Here is a 14301-nt window from a genome sequence, read left to right as displayed (position 1 = left end):
CCCTGTTTCCGCCCCACAGCCCTCCACCAGAAGGTTGCCTCCACCTTCTTGCCGACAGCCGTCAAGTTCCACTACCTCTTCAACCTCCGGGACCTCGCCAACATCTTCCAGGTATGGGAGGGCTCGTTCCTCTAAAACATCCTTATTCCTTTCTCTCCATCACGCATCCCTGCAGTGCACCACGTCCTTGTAAAGTACCATGACCTCTTCCCAAAGCCAACCTTTAAGCTCAGCTCAGAGCAGCAGTAAAATAACCTCCGAGGACTGAGGGATTCGTCTGTTTGTCAGGGTCTGTTGTTCTCCACCCCCGAATGCCTGAAAAGTCCCGTGGACTTGGTGCGTCTCTGGCTCCACGAAGCTGAGCGGGTGTACGGAGACAAGCTCATCGATGAAAGGGATCAAAAAGGCTTCGGGAAGATGCTGGTGGACACCTGCAAAAGGTTCTTTGATGTAAGTTGTGCTGGGAAATGAGGGAGTGCCCGGCGCTGCCAGGCTGAGCTCCCCGGCACGGGCTCGGCAGTGGCACGGGCAGCGGTACCCCAGGTGCCCCACAGCTGAGCCCCACAGCTCGCATTGCCTCTGCCAGGAACTCAGCGAAGACCTGGTGTTCGCCAAGCCCAACATCTACTGCCACTTCGCCCAGGGCATAGGGGAGCCCAAGTACCTGCCAGTGCCGAGCTGGCCGGCTCTGAACAAGCTGCTGGGGGAAGCCTTGGACAACTACAACGAGATGAATGCGGCGATGAGCCTGGTGAGCGCCCTGCTGCGGGCAGCTCCGTGCCGAGGCAGCGCCTGCACTGCAGAGAGGCGGCTGCAGCATCGCTGTCGCTCGGGTTTGTACATTATGGGGGCTTTTGCTGCTTTTCCTGCTGTGATTCAGAACATCGAACCCTCCCCTCCTGTTTTCTTTAGGTGCTCTTTGAAGATGCAGTGTCTCATATTTGCAGAATTAATCGGATCTTAGAGTCTCCCCAGGGCAACGCGCTGCTGGTGGGGGTAGGAGGCAACGGGAAGCAGAGTCTGGCACGGCTGGCAGCATACATCAGCAATCTGGATGTGTTTCAGATTGCGCTGAGGAAAGGCTACAGCATCCCGGACCTGAAGGTGAGAGCAGCTTTCTTCCCGCCTCCTGGGGCAGCGCTGCCTGCTCGCGGGACGGATCCTGCAAACGCGGAGCGGTGCCAACCCTCACCGTGGCTCCGGTGCCTGGGGTGGGTGTGCAGGGCTCTGCTCTCGTTGCTGTGTCTGTGCACCCCGTGATCCACTTGAAGGTGCTTTCTGAACACCCACGAGTCCTGCCCCGAGGGGCCGCAGCGTTTCCCCAGCCAGGGACAGGCAGGAGCCGTGGTGAGGGCAGGTGCGGTGCAGGCAGCCCTGCCAGCTCCCCCCGTCTCCGAGCAGAGCAGCGGGCACCAGCACCTTCCCAAAGGCACCCTCCTGGCTCCCTGGGGCGGCCCAGGGGCGCCGGGCTGCGCTGAACCAGTCGCTTCGGAAAACAGCTCGGGGGGCTGCAGGGAGGGGAGGTGACGGTTCCTCTCTCCTGCCCAGCTGGATCTCGCCTCCCAGTACGTCAAGGTGGCTGTGAAGAGCATCCCCACCGTGTTCCTGATGACGGACTCCCAAGTTGCTGAAGAATCGTTCCTGGTCCTGATCAATGACTTCTTGGCATCTGGGGAGGTGCCGGGGCTTTTTCAGGATGATGAGCTGGAAAACATCATCAGTGCCATGAGGGCCCAAGTGAAGTTCCTTGGATTGCAAGATACAAGGGAAAACTGCTGGAAATTATTTATAGAAAAAGTCAGGCGTCAGTTAAAGGTGGGTGTTCACTCAGAAGGGGGGGGCACTCCTGACTTGCCTAATCCAAAACCTGTTTGCAGACAGGACACAGAAAAACCATGGTTTCATTACATGGTCATGGCTTTGGGTGAAAGATGTTTTCCAAGGCTCCCCAGCCAACAGTGCGCCCTCAGCCCCAGGGGTGAAGATCTTCACACCCATGTATTTACCTCCCTTGGGGCAGAGGGGGGTGAGCAGCCCCCAGAGCCACGAGCCAGGGCTGAGCTGTGCTGGGCGCTTGCAGGGACACCAACTGTGCAGATGGTCTGCACAGTCACAGACCATCTCCCACATACTGGGAAGGGGAGTTAATGGGCAGGAGGCAAAAATCTCAAGCAGAGGAGTTTACAGCGATGCTCCTGCCGCCCCGCGCGAGCTCGGCCCCCCGCAGTGGGGATGCCCCGCTCAGCCGCAGTGCTCTGCCCCAGGTCATCCTCTGCTTCTCCCCTGTGGGCTCAACCCTGCGGGTGCGGGCGAGGAGGTTCCCCGCCGTGGTCAACTGCACGGCCATCGACTGGTTCCACGAGTGGCCGGAGGATGCGCTCGTGTCCGTCAGCAGCAGGTTCCTGGAGGAAACGGGGGACATCGAGGTGAGCTGGGACCCTGGGTCAGTGCACGCTGCCCCTGAGCACAGCCCTCTGTCCCAGGGGGCTGGGGAAACTGGGCTGCTTTGGGGAATGACCTGCACCTCTGCTGCTCTCCTTGTTGTAACATGCCTGGGGATGGGGGTCTGGTGTGACCCGGGGGTGCCAGGGGCAGCGAGGCAGGGATGGGGTCTGGGGTAAGCTCACCGCCAGCTCCAGTGCCAGAGCTTGCAGCCGCGCCATGCAGGTGGGGACAAACCTTTCCTCATTTCCCGTTTGTCCTTAAAACACCACCACAAATACCAGCCTGGAAACAGCAGCTTTTCCCCAGTTAACCTGGGGGATTAGAGCCAAGAAAACCAGAGCTGGGCTTAAGAACCAGCGTCGTGAGGGCCGCGACCACTTACACTTCTCAGCCACGCGTGCTGTTTAATGAAAAGCAGCGCTTTGCCTCCCAGCCTCGGCGGCTGCGGGAAGACTCAGTTCTACCCCAGCATTTCCCTGCGTCTGCATGGCGCAGCAGCTCGCTGTCTGTGTTCCTGGTGCAGCCCGAGGTCAAGGTCTCCATCAGCCAATTCATGTCCTACGTCCACATGAGTGTTAAGGAGATGTCCAAGACCTACCTGGCCACGGAGAGACGCTATAATTACACCACACCAAAGACCTTCCTGGAGCAGATAAAGCTCTACCAAAACCTGCTGTCGAAAAAACGGAGCGAGCTCACTGCCAAGATCGACAGGCTGGAGAAGGGGCTGACGAAGCTGCAGAGCACAGCGTCACAGGTGCCTGCACACAGCATCACTTATGCATCACACCCACAGTGGGTCTGACGTGGGGGGGAGAGGAGGAATGTCCCCACAGGGTGGTCGTGGTGGCCACGAGGTCCCCGAGCCGTGCTGAGCCACCGCTGCGAGGCTGGGCAGGGCTCGGCAGGATCAGCCCTCTCTGATCCTCTCCGTTTCTCCCCCCATCAAGGTGGACGACCTGAAAGCCAAGCTGGCGGCCCAGGAGGCAGAGCTGAAGCAGAAGAACGAGGATGCAGATAAACTGATCCACGTGGTGGGCATTGAGACGGAGAAGGTCAGCAGGGAGAAAGCCATCGCTGACGAGGAGGAGCTGAAGGTCCAGGCCATCAACACGGTGCGTGGTGCTGAGCTGGTGCCCATGGCACTGGGGGTCCAACGCGGGACGGGGCAGCAGGAGCTCTGTGCGCTCCGGCCACTCATCCCATCCCATCCCCTTGCACCCCCAGAACGTGGCCAAGAAGCAGCGAGCCTGCGAGACCGACCTGGCAAAAGCGGAGCCGGCGCTCATAGCCGCCCAGGAGGCCCTCAACACGCTCAACAAGGTGGGTGACCCCTCGATGGAAGCAGGTCCCTGCCTGGTGCTGGTGTCCCCACGCCAGGGTGATGCTCAGCAGCACCGTGGTCTCTTCCCAGAACAACCTGACGGAGCTGAAGTCCTTCGGGTCCCCGCCTCAAGCGGTGGTGAATGTGACAGCAGCTGTGATGGTCCTGACAGCCCCCCAGGGCAAGATACCAAAGGATAAGAGCTGGAAGGCGGCAAAAGTCATGATGGGCAAAGTCGACACCTTCCTTGACACCTTAAAGAGGTTTAACAAGGAGCACATCCCCGAGGCCTGTCTGAAGGCGTTTCAGTGAGTCCACAGCCAGTTCCTGCCCCCTTCCCGGCCCCGTGCCGCCGGGCTGCCCTGGGCAGGGTGTCCGGGAGAGACCCCCACCCAGCACGCACAGCGGGGGTCGAGGGGCAGGAGCGGGATCGGGGCATTTGCTCTGCCCTCCCACCCCGCCGCCCGTCGGCAGCCGCAGCACCGGCTCATAGCACGGCACGTTCTGCCATTCCAGGCCCTACCAGTCAGACCCCAGCTTTGATCCGGAGTTCATCATGTCGAAGTCAACAGCCGCGGCCGGGCTGTGCTCCTGGTGCCTAAACATCGTTCGCTTCTACGAGGTGTTCTGCGAGGTGGAGCCCAAGAGGCTGGCGCTGGAGGAGGCCAACGCCGAGCTGGCGGAGGCACAAGAGAAACTCAGTCGCATTAAGAACAAAGTTGCCGTAAGCGCGTGCCCCCCCCCGCAGCCCCCGGCCAGGGCCAGCTACCGTGGCCAGCACTGTTTGCCTTGGCCAGCGCCTGCCGCGGCCCCCAGCAGCCACCAGCAGTTCGGCTGCGGGTCACGGCCAGAAGCCAAAAACGAGCGAGAAAGATTCTTATAATTCATATAACCTGGAGCCCAGGTGCAAGAGCTGTGCTGTCACGACAGGGGCTGCTGCAAAGCTCCTTCGGGGCTGCAGAGCTCTCCCGGCCCGGCAGCTTACTGCGGATGTGTTGTCTTTTGAAGGACCTGAATGCCAACTTGGCAGCTCTCACTGCAGAATTTGAGAAAGCTACAGCTGAAAAAATCAAATGTCAGCAGGAAGCGGATGCAACCAACAGAGTCGTCACGCTGGCAAATAGGTACCGTGCAAAGACTGGCTCAGAAGCGCTGGGACCGCCTGCTGCTCCCTGGCACTGCCTGGTGACAATGACACAGGGGTCATGGAAGCATCAGAGCCCTCTCCCAAAATTAGAAAATCCTGAGTATGAACTGGGCCAGGAACTGGGGGGGGGGGGGGGGGCAGCCACAGAGCCATGCGCCCCGGGTGAGGGCAGCCCACCACCCAAGCAGAGCTGGGTTAATCCCAACGGCGTTTGGTGACAGCTGTCCTGGACCATCGTGACTGAGTCCCCAGCACCGCAGCAGCTGCCATCTCCTCTGACCCCTCAGGCTCATCGGGGGCCTGGCATCCGAAAACGTCCGCTGGGCTGAGTCAGTGGAGATGCTCAGGGAGCAGGAGAAGACGCTGTGCGGAGACGTGTTGCTGGTCTCCGCCTTTGTATCCTACGTCGGCTACTTCACCAAGAAGTACAGGGCCGAGCTGCTGGAGAAGCACTGGGTCCCCTTCCTCAGCAGGCTGGCGGTGAGTGGCCATGGGTCCCATCTCGGGTCCCCGGGGCTCTTTCCCCCGATGCCCGCCAGCCCCAAGGGGCTCCTGCTGCTCTGCAGCCAGGCGCACAACGGCCCCTCCCCGGCAGGTGCCCATCCCCATCACCCCGGGGCTGGACCCCCTCAGCCTCCTCACGGACGACGCTGACGTGGCTGCCTGGAGCAACCAGGGGCTGCCCGGTGACCGCACGTCCACCGAGAACGCCACCATCCTCTGCAACACCCAGCGGTGGCCCCTGGTCGTGGACGCCCAGCTCCAGGGCATCAAGTGGATCAAGAACAAATATGGGGAGGAGCTGCGGTCCATCCGCCTGGGCCAGAGGAGGTGGGTCGGGACAATTGGTGCTGCGCGGTGGCCACAGGCTCAGGCTGGACCAGAGGGGTGCGGGGCGCTGCGAGACAGGGCACCCACATTCCCCCCATCAGACTCGGTGCACCCAAGGGCCACAGCACTGACGGGAGCACCTGACACCTCCATGAGCTCCGTGGGGGCCAGGGCTGGCAGGGCACTGCGGGGGTCCCACTGGGGTGCAGCGGCTGGAGGGCATTTGCCACGCTTGCCCCATGCCGTGCCTCCCTCCCCTCTCGGCCGCAGCTACCTGGACACCATCGAGCAGGCAGTTTCCGAAGGACAGACGCTGCTGATCGAGGATGTTGGTGAGACGGTGGAGCCAGTGCTGGACCACCTGCTGGGCAGGACCACCATCAAGAAGGGCAGGTCAGTGTGTCCTGGTCTCTGGCGCCGAGGAGTTTCACCTGCTGGAAGCAACCACTGCTGCCCTGAAATGTCTATTTATGCCCCTTTCATGACAGCAGCTGGGGCCTGATCCTTCCCCTGGCCTCCAGCCACGTCCCCCAGTTTTCTCTGGTATTTCCCGGTGGGGACACTTGCAGTTGATGTGACCTCTTGGACTGTTCTGGTCAGCAGAGTCCAGCTCATTTAGTGATTTAAGAGCAGGTTCCCTGGTGCACCTGCGCTAAGGTGTGATAAGCTGGCAGGGTTTTCTTGGCAGACATGGAAGCTATTCCGGGATGGGGCTTTTGCTGAGAATCCCCTGCCCCATGGCCCCCACCCCACTCGGCGCTGCCAGCCCCCCTGCAGGCAGCACTGCCTGCCCCGGGCACCACCAACCTTCCTGGCCGCATCCCCGGGTCTGGTGAGGGCCGGGCTGGTCCCCCAGGGCTGCAGGGACGGGCTCTGGGGAGGGACCTGCGCCGCCCTCCCCTCGCAGGACCCTTCCCCTCGTGCCATGGCTCAGGGGCTCCCAGCAGCAGGAGCCCAGGAGCCGGGGGGGGGCTGCGGGCAGGGCAGCCTCCGGTTCCTGCTGCTCCTCCAGCCTCTGTCCTGCCGGGGCTGTTTTGGCACTTCTGCCCTTGCTGCACCTTTTCCCAACCACAGAAATACATCTCGAGTGGTCAGGAACAGCATGTGGGTTGAGGGTTTCTGTCTGTGGTGAGTGTACAGAAATTCATTTGTTTAATTAACTGAACAGATACATTAGGATAGGAGATAAAGAAGTGGAATATCACCCACGCTTCCGCCTGATTCTGCACACCAAATATTCCAACCCTCACTACAAGCCAGAGGTGCAGGCTCAGTGCACCCTGATCAACTTCTTGGTGACCCGGGAGGGACTGGAGGATCAGCTCCTGGCTGCTGTGGTGGCCAAAGAGCGGCCGGACCTGGAGGCCCTGAAGGTACGAACCCGGCTCCCGGTGGGATGGTAGCAGAGAGCGGCCCGGGGGAGCTGCGGTGGCTTTGCTGGCAGGGAGCAGTGACATCTCACTCCGTGAGCTTGCTGTTGCTTATCGAGAGCTGAGTAAGTCCTGACCAGAGCCTGCCATCTGCATGGGCGGCTGTGGGTCCACTGTTGTCCCATGGCACCTGGCGCTGCCACGGTCGTGCTCCCTGCTTCGCCCCACGGGTGACAGCACGTGCCAGGAGGGGCCACATCCACCCTCCTCTTGCGTCAGGGTTTGGGTGACAGCATGAAAAACTCAGCTGGTGTCTCCGAGACCCATAGCTCAGCTGACAGGTACATCAGTGTGTTGCCTGGGCTGCCTTTGGAAAGGGAGAATTCATAATTAGTAGCAGATAAAGCCAGCGGAACTGCTGATGGGCCACAGCCTGTTGCACGCAGCTCGTTAGGCAGTGCCCAGTGTAAGTCACAGCGAGTGACGCCAGAGTTTTGCCACGGTCTCGTAAATGATGTGCGTCTCTTCGGGGGTGCTGTAGGCAAACCTCACAAAGAGCCAGAATGAGTTCAAGATCAGGCTGAAGGAGCTGGAGGACTCCCTGCTCGCCCGGCTGTCTGCTGCTGCGGGGGAGTTCCTGGGGGACACGGCTCTCGTGGAGAACCTGGAAACAACGAAGCGCACAGCCATGGAAATTGAGGAAAAAGTAAGCAAGCAAGCTGCCCCGGAGCGGGTGCTGCAGTGCTGTGGGAGAGCTGTCCCAGACTGCACCGGGCACCCGGTGCTCAGCGGGAGGTTGTGTGTGGCTTTGGCACATGCCAGGATGCTGGATAACACCCACCCTCGTGTGCGTCTAGGTGAAAGAAGCTAAAGTCACTGAAGTGCAAATAAATGTCACTAGAGAAAACTACAGGCCAGCGGCAGAGCGAGCATCCCTGCTGTACTTCATCCTCAGTGACCTCAACAAGATCAACCCCATCTACCAATTCTCTCTAAAGGTAGAGGTGGAGCAAGGAGAGAATTGGTGTGTGCAGGCAGGACAGGGTGTGGGGAGCTCGGAGAGTCGGTGTTTCAGCATTTATGCTGCTAACAAAACACCCAGCAGCCTGGGCGCTGAGCTGCCCGCCTGGATCTTCCTCAGGCATTCAATGGGGTCTTCGAGAAAGCTATTCAACGCACGGCCCCCAACGAGGACATCAAGCAAAGGGTCATCAACCTGATGGATGAGATCACCTACTCGGTCTATATGTACACCGCACGGGGACTCTTTGAGAGAGACAAACTCATTTTCCTGGCTCAGGTTGCCTTCCAGGTAATGAGTGCAAATGTATCAGGGCTTCTGTTGTGTAATACTGTGCATGAGTTTACGTTGGTTGAGGGAGGTCGTTCTGTTATTTCTGTGCTGCTGCCGGATGCTCAGTAGCTTCTGACCCGGAGCACAGCCCCTCGCACCAAGGCCGCGTGTGCTGGGGCAGTTGCGATCCTGCACTCTCAACTTGCCAGGTCCTGGCAATCAAGAAAGAAGTGAACCCGGCGGAGCTGGACTTTCTTCTGCGGTTCCCTTCCAAGGCCGGCATCGCGTCCCCCGTGGACTTCCTGCAGCCCCAGGGCTGGGGTGGCATCAAGGTTGGTCCACACAGTCGCCCACTGTGCCAAGGCGATGCCAGCACAGCCCCCAGTGCAGCGGGTCTGGGGTCACCTGTAGCAGCTGGGAGGGTCCACAAAGCCCCCCTGTCCCCCGTGGCTGGTGAGACCTGGCACATCCCGGCCCCCGGCTGTGGGCCAGCAGCACAGCAGCAGCGCAGGGCTCTGTGCTCAGCCCTGTGGGCAGGCTGTGCAGTCGGCTGTTCAGCTGACCGAGCACCAGAGACAACAGCCTGTCCCACCGCTCCCCCTCTTCTCTACATCCCTCCTCACCCGTGAGCTCGGGGGTGTCCCCACCAGGCTGCGTGCAGTGTCCCCATTTCACCAGGCATCCTTGGCACCCTGGAGATGCCTCTGGGACCCCCAATGCGGCCGTGCCTGGCAGACGGCAGGTCTGGCAGCCTGCCTGGGCCGGCAGAGCAGGGCTGCAGACCCCTCGGGGCCTGGCTGCGGCACTGCACCGTTCCTGCATGCACATGGCAATGTGGGGACACCCACACACACACCCACACACACACCCACATCCCCCCCCGCCTGGGGGTCCCTGAGGGCGAGCAGAGCCCAGGAATGATTTAGCCCTTCTCTGTGGGACCGCAAGGTGCTCTCAGAAATGGAAGAGTTCAAGAACTTGGACAGTGACATTGAGGGCTCGGCAAAGCGATGGAAAAAGTTTGTGGAGTCCGAGGTGCCAGAGAAGGAGGTGTTCCCCAAGGAGTGGAAGAACAAGTCGGCCCTGCAGAAGCTGTGCATGCTGCGATGCATGCGGCCGGACAGGATGACCTACGCCATCAGGTGCGCCGGCGCCCGCCCAGCACGTGCAGCACGGTGCTCTCCCGGTGAGAGCCCCGCGGCGTCACCACACCAGCTGCACCCAGTGACTGTGTTTCTTCCTAACTCACATTATGGTTTTATTTTTCTGTAGGAACTTTGTAGAAGAGAAGATGGGGAGCAAGTTTGTGGAAAGAAGGAGCATTGAGCTCTCCAAGGTGTACAAGGAGAGCAGCCCCTCCGTGCCCCTCTTCTTCATTCTCTCCCCTGGCGTCGACCCACTGAAGGACGTGGAGGCCCTGGGTGAGCCGCTGCCCCCTCCTCGGCCGGCTCCAGACCTCGCGGGCTGAGTGCAGCTGCTGATTTGAGCTGCGCAGCCCCATCTTTGTGCCCATTTTCATACTAATACTAATGAAAAAGGCGTCTCATGCCACAGCTGTTTCCTCCCCTCCCCAGGCAGAAAGCTGAATTTCACCATCGACAACGGGAGGATCCACAACGTGTCGCTGGGGCAGGGCCAGGAGGCCGTGGCAGAACGTGCCCTGGAGTTGGCGGCCACGCAGGGACACTGGGTGATCCTGCAGGTGGGGGGGCACCGGGGCGCACCGCGGGGGTGGCAGCCCTGCCGTTAACCAGGCACACCGGGGCACACCATCCGGTGCGCAGCTCTGCCGGCCGCTGGGCTCGGCTCAGGGTGTCCCCAGGCTCCCCCAGCCTCAGCGTCCCCGTTGACACGAGGGTGGGATCTGGGATGGCTGATGCTCAGGGGTGTCGCAGCCGCTCTGCCCCCCCCCATATCCCGTGCATTAGCAGTCACCACAGTCCCGATGCTCGGCCCACACAGCGGCCGGGTTGGGGGACAGAGCTGGGAGCAGGGAGGGGACCCGGAGCAGCAGCGGGAAGGCACCGCGCCGCCTTGAGAGGGGCAGCAGGAAGGGGCAGGGAGGGGGCACCGGGGGGGGGGGGGTCAGGGGTGGGACACTCGCTGCCAGTGGGCAAGGGCTGGGGGGGACAACGGTTCCTTGCCCTCGGTGCACCGCCATGACCTTTGGTGTGCACCAAACACCGCTGGCCTGCGCCAAGGGAGACGGAGAGGGGCCACAGAGCAGGAGACCCGCCACAGAGTGGAGGCGAAATGCATGTGGGGCTGTGCGCTGCCCCCGCTCTCTGTAGAGCCACAGTAGGAATCCGGGGGCACGAGTGGCTCCCAAGGTTGTCCTTCGGGCCGAGCAGCACAGGAGGGGTTCCTCTTGCAGAACATCCACCTGGTGGCCCGGTGGCTGGGCACACTGGAGAAGATGGTGGAGCAGTACAGCCTGGGCAGCCACGCTGACTACCGGCTGTTCATGAGCGCCGAGCCAGCCCCCAGCCCCGAGGCGCACATCATCCCGCAGGGACTGCTGGAAAACGCCATCAAAATCACCAACGAGCCACCGACCGGCATGTACGCCAACCTGCACAAAGCCCTTGACCTCTTCACCCAGGTACCCTCGCCCACCATGGCCGCACCGCGCACAGCCAGTCCCTTTCAACCATTTTGGGTCAGCGCGTCCAGCTCACACCCCCCCCCCGCCCCGGGCTTCACGGGCTGCGGGGCATCAGGCTTCCTTGCAGAGATGAGGCTGCGCCAGCAGCCAGGCCCCCCCCCCCCCCAGCACCTCCTCTCGGGGTGCCCAGTTCGTCACCGTGTGATTTAAGGGTAACGAACTGCCCGAGGGCTCCCAAATTACTGGTGCCTTTCCCAAGGCTGAATGAGCTGCTGCGGCACAGCGTCCCAAACACACAGCCTCTACTGTCAGTGGGGTGTATGTGGGTACACTTTTATACACAAATGAGTGCAAAAATTGACCAACTAGCAAATCTTGAAAAGATAATTTTATGGATTGGGGGGGGGGGGGGTAATAAACAACTGTTGGTTCTCCTGTACATCACCCTTTTCTTCAATAGGCAGATGGCTGATTGCAACACCTGCTCATTCACTTGCAAACCCGCACTCATTTTTCATTCCCACTGCAGGACACGTTAGAGATGTGCAGCAAAGAAATCGAGTTCAAATGCATCTTGTTTGCGCTCTGTTACTTCCACGCGGTGGTGGCCGAGCGGCGCAAGTTTGGCGCTCAGGGCTGGAACAGACCTTACCCCTTCAACAACGGTGACCTGACCATATCGATTAACGTCTTGTACAACTACCTGGAGGCTAACCCCAAGGTAAGGACTTACAAAGCGCCTGTACCTCAGTGCAACACACACTATGACAACCAACCCTTTTTAGAAAATTCACCAGTTTACTGCACGTTGCCTTCTTTGAGCAAACACAGCGGTGCCAGCACAGTTTTTCCTCCCTCCCTGGGGAGCTGCCTGCACGCTCTGGCAGGTGAAGGTGCAGAGTCCTCAGCGGGCGTTTAGCACCAGGCTGGGACAAGTGCCTGCTCTGGCTCACACCTCACTGCGTTGTTGGGTTGGTATTGTTTGAAGAATGACTTTCCCCCTAAAAGGCAAAGTCTGCCCCAAGAATGAAGGTGCTGTGAGCAGGATTGAGATCTCACCCTTAGGAGAATCCAGCTTTCCCCAGCCTTACAGACATGATCAAGGCTGAGCTGAATAAAGACAGGATGATGGGGGTTCAGAGTACGGATGGCTGTGTCTGTACCGAGACAAGGTGAAATCTGTGGGCGAACGCAAGAGACACCCCGGACATGGTCCCTTCTTGCTCCCCTTCGCTCTGTCACCAAACCTCTGCAGGTCCAGGGTCTGTCACCGCCCTGGACGCTGGACACGTCAACCCAGGAGCCATTGCTCCATGGCCCCACAGCTCTCCAGCCATGTGCAGCCTCCCCAGGCTGCGGGGGCTTCTCGGGAGCCAGGCAGAACCACCCCACGGTGAGCCTCTCCTTGCAGGCCCCGTGGGATGATCTCCGGTACCTCTTTGGTGAGATCATGTATGGGGGGCACATCACGGATGACTGGGACCGCCGGCTGTGTCGGACTTACCTGAGCGAATACATCCGTGAGGAGATGCTGGAAGGGGAAGTGTACTTAGCTCCAGGGTTTTTGATCCCTCCCAACTTGGATTACAAGGTAAGAAAGATTCATGTTGCAATTTGCTGTGGAAAACCACTGCTCTGGATAAATGCACACTAGTCAGAGTTCCCTCACACTAACCAAGGGGGAATGTAGGGGACAAAAAAGGGTTCAATCCCATTGAAAACATGCAGAATTGCTGCAAAAATAATTCCTGTGGTGGGGGTGGTAAAGGAAAAACTTAGGTAAAACATGAGTAAAAAACCATCTTGAATAAGCAATGCCAGCTAGCTATGAAGCGCCACCACCAAAAAGTGATGACGTATTTTCAAGGCTGAAGCAAAACTCACGTTCCTCTGCACCCACGTGCTAAGCTAACATCAGTGCCTGCCCTGCATTTAGGGGTACCACGAGTACATCGATGACAACCTGCCACCTGAGAGCCCCTACCTGTACGGCCTTCACCCCAACGCAGAAATTGGCTTCCTGACCGTCACTTCAGACAGGCTTTTCCGGACTGTTTTGGAAATGCAGCCCAAAGAATCAGACGCTGGAGGAGGCGCGGGTGTCTCCCGAGAGGAAAAGGCCAGTAAAGTTTCTGCTGCTTTACAGCACGCAGTGGCAATTCAGCAGCCAGGAGGTGGCTAGGTGGGAAGGACCGATACAGGCCACACACAGAGAAGGGGCTGAAATGCAGCCCCAGCAGTTTCGTTGCGTTCTTCATCGGCACACGTGGTGCAGCTGCAGAAGTCAGCAGCGTTCACAAAGGTTATTCTGGTGGGGCAGAGATGCACCAGTGCCAAAATGTGCTCACGTGCTGCGTCCTCAGCAGACAGAGCAGGCTTAGTAGCTTCCGTTCATGATGGCAACTAAAAATACAGATCTTTTATTATTTTTTTTAAAAAAAGTCTTCCTCCTAACTGCCTAGATTTTACACTTGAATTTCACAGCCTCCGTGGCTTCAGTTCTTACCTTCTTGGCTACCAGAAAAGAGCTGCAGCTTTTTCAGATCCAAGGGCAGTTAGTACAAGAATAGAGTATTAGTAATAGAGGAGGAAGCACAGGAAAACATGAAGGTAGAAAAAGAATCTTACTAAGTTAATTAACTGTTAGCTTGCAGCATGTTTCGTTTGATAAAAGCAGTTCTATGGCATATTCTTTCCAGGTGAAGTCAGTCCTAGATGACATTATCGAGAGGCTGCCAGAGCCGTTCAACATGGCAGAGATCATGGCAAAAGCGGTGGACAAGACCCCCTATGTTGTAGTTGCCTTCCAGGAATGTGAAAGAATGAACATCCTGACCCATGAAATCAGGCGCTCTCTGAAAGAGTTAGACCTGGGACTAAAGGTACGCTTCAGGGCGCTGCCTGGAAAGCACCCCTCCCTACCAAATCATTTCCCATGATTTGCAAATGGCTGTTCCTCGTTTCAAACCTTGTCTCGTACAAAACGCTCAGCTGCCCTCGCTCGCGCCCCAACCCATCCCGCAGTGCCCCTGGCCAGAGGGCACCAGCCGCCACCTCTGTACTGAGTTTGAGATCAAACGCTTCCATCAGTCTTGCCTTCCACAGATAAAACTGCCCAGACTTTTCTCTTTCTTTAAGGGAGAGCTAACGATTACATCAGATATGGAAGAGCTGGCAAACGCTCTCTTCTACGACAACGTTCCTGAACCCTGGACACGTCATGCCTATCCCTCTCTTCTTAGCTTAGGAGCCTGGTATGCAGACCTGCTCCTTCGCATTAGGGTG

General features: G+C 59.0%; 1 protein-coding gene across 1 annotated transcript in view; it reads left to right on the top strand.

Moving 5' to 3' along the window:
- DNAH17 (dynein axonemal heavy chain 17) overlaps positions 1-14301 on the top strand; it is a 36991-nt gene that overhangs the window by 20806 nt on the left and 1884 nt on the right. Inside the window, 29 exon segments of the mRNA XM_075770680.1 lie at positions 20-111; positions 289-450; positions 587-751; positions 913-1104; positions 1549-1815; positions 2265-2426; positions 2969-3202; positions 3396-3560; positions 3673-3768; positions 3860-4077; positions 4286-4493; positions 4778-4893; positions 5204-5396; positions 5512-5747; positions 6018-6140; positions 6916-7120; positions 7659-7823; positions 7975-8115; positions 8259-8429; positions 8621-8743; positions 9360-9553; positions 9684-9832; positions 9986-10113; positions 10786-11013; positions 11546-11737; positions 12428-12607; positions 12953-13135; positions 13716-13898; positions 14155-14298. Coding sequence (XP_075626795.1) covers positions 20-111; positions 289-450; positions 587-751; positions 913-1104; positions 1549-1815; positions 2265-2426; positions 2969-3202; positions 3396-3560; positions 3673-3768; positions 3860-4077; positions 4286-4493; positions 4778-4893; positions 5204-5396; positions 5512-5747; positions 6018-6140; positions 6916-7120; positions 7659-7823; positions 7975-8115; positions 8259-8429; positions 8621-8743; positions 9360-9553; positions 9684-9832; positions 9986-10113; positions 10786-11013; positions 11546-11737; positions 12428-12607; positions 12953-13135; positions 13716-13898; positions 14155-14298 — 5015 coding nt within the window.

The sequence above is a fragment of the Balearica regulorum genome, chromosome 18 (genome assembly GCF_011004875.1).
Source record: "Balearica regulorum gibbericeps isolate bBalReg1 chromosome 18, bBalReg1.pri, whole genome shotgun sequence".
In the NCBI taxonomy this organism is placed as follows: domain Eukaryota; kingdom Metazoa; phylum Chordata; class Aves; order Gruiformes; family Gruidae; genus Balearica; species Balearica regulorum.
Note: the sequence above shows the minus strand (reverse complement) of the source record. Positions and strands in the feature narration are given on the sequence as shown.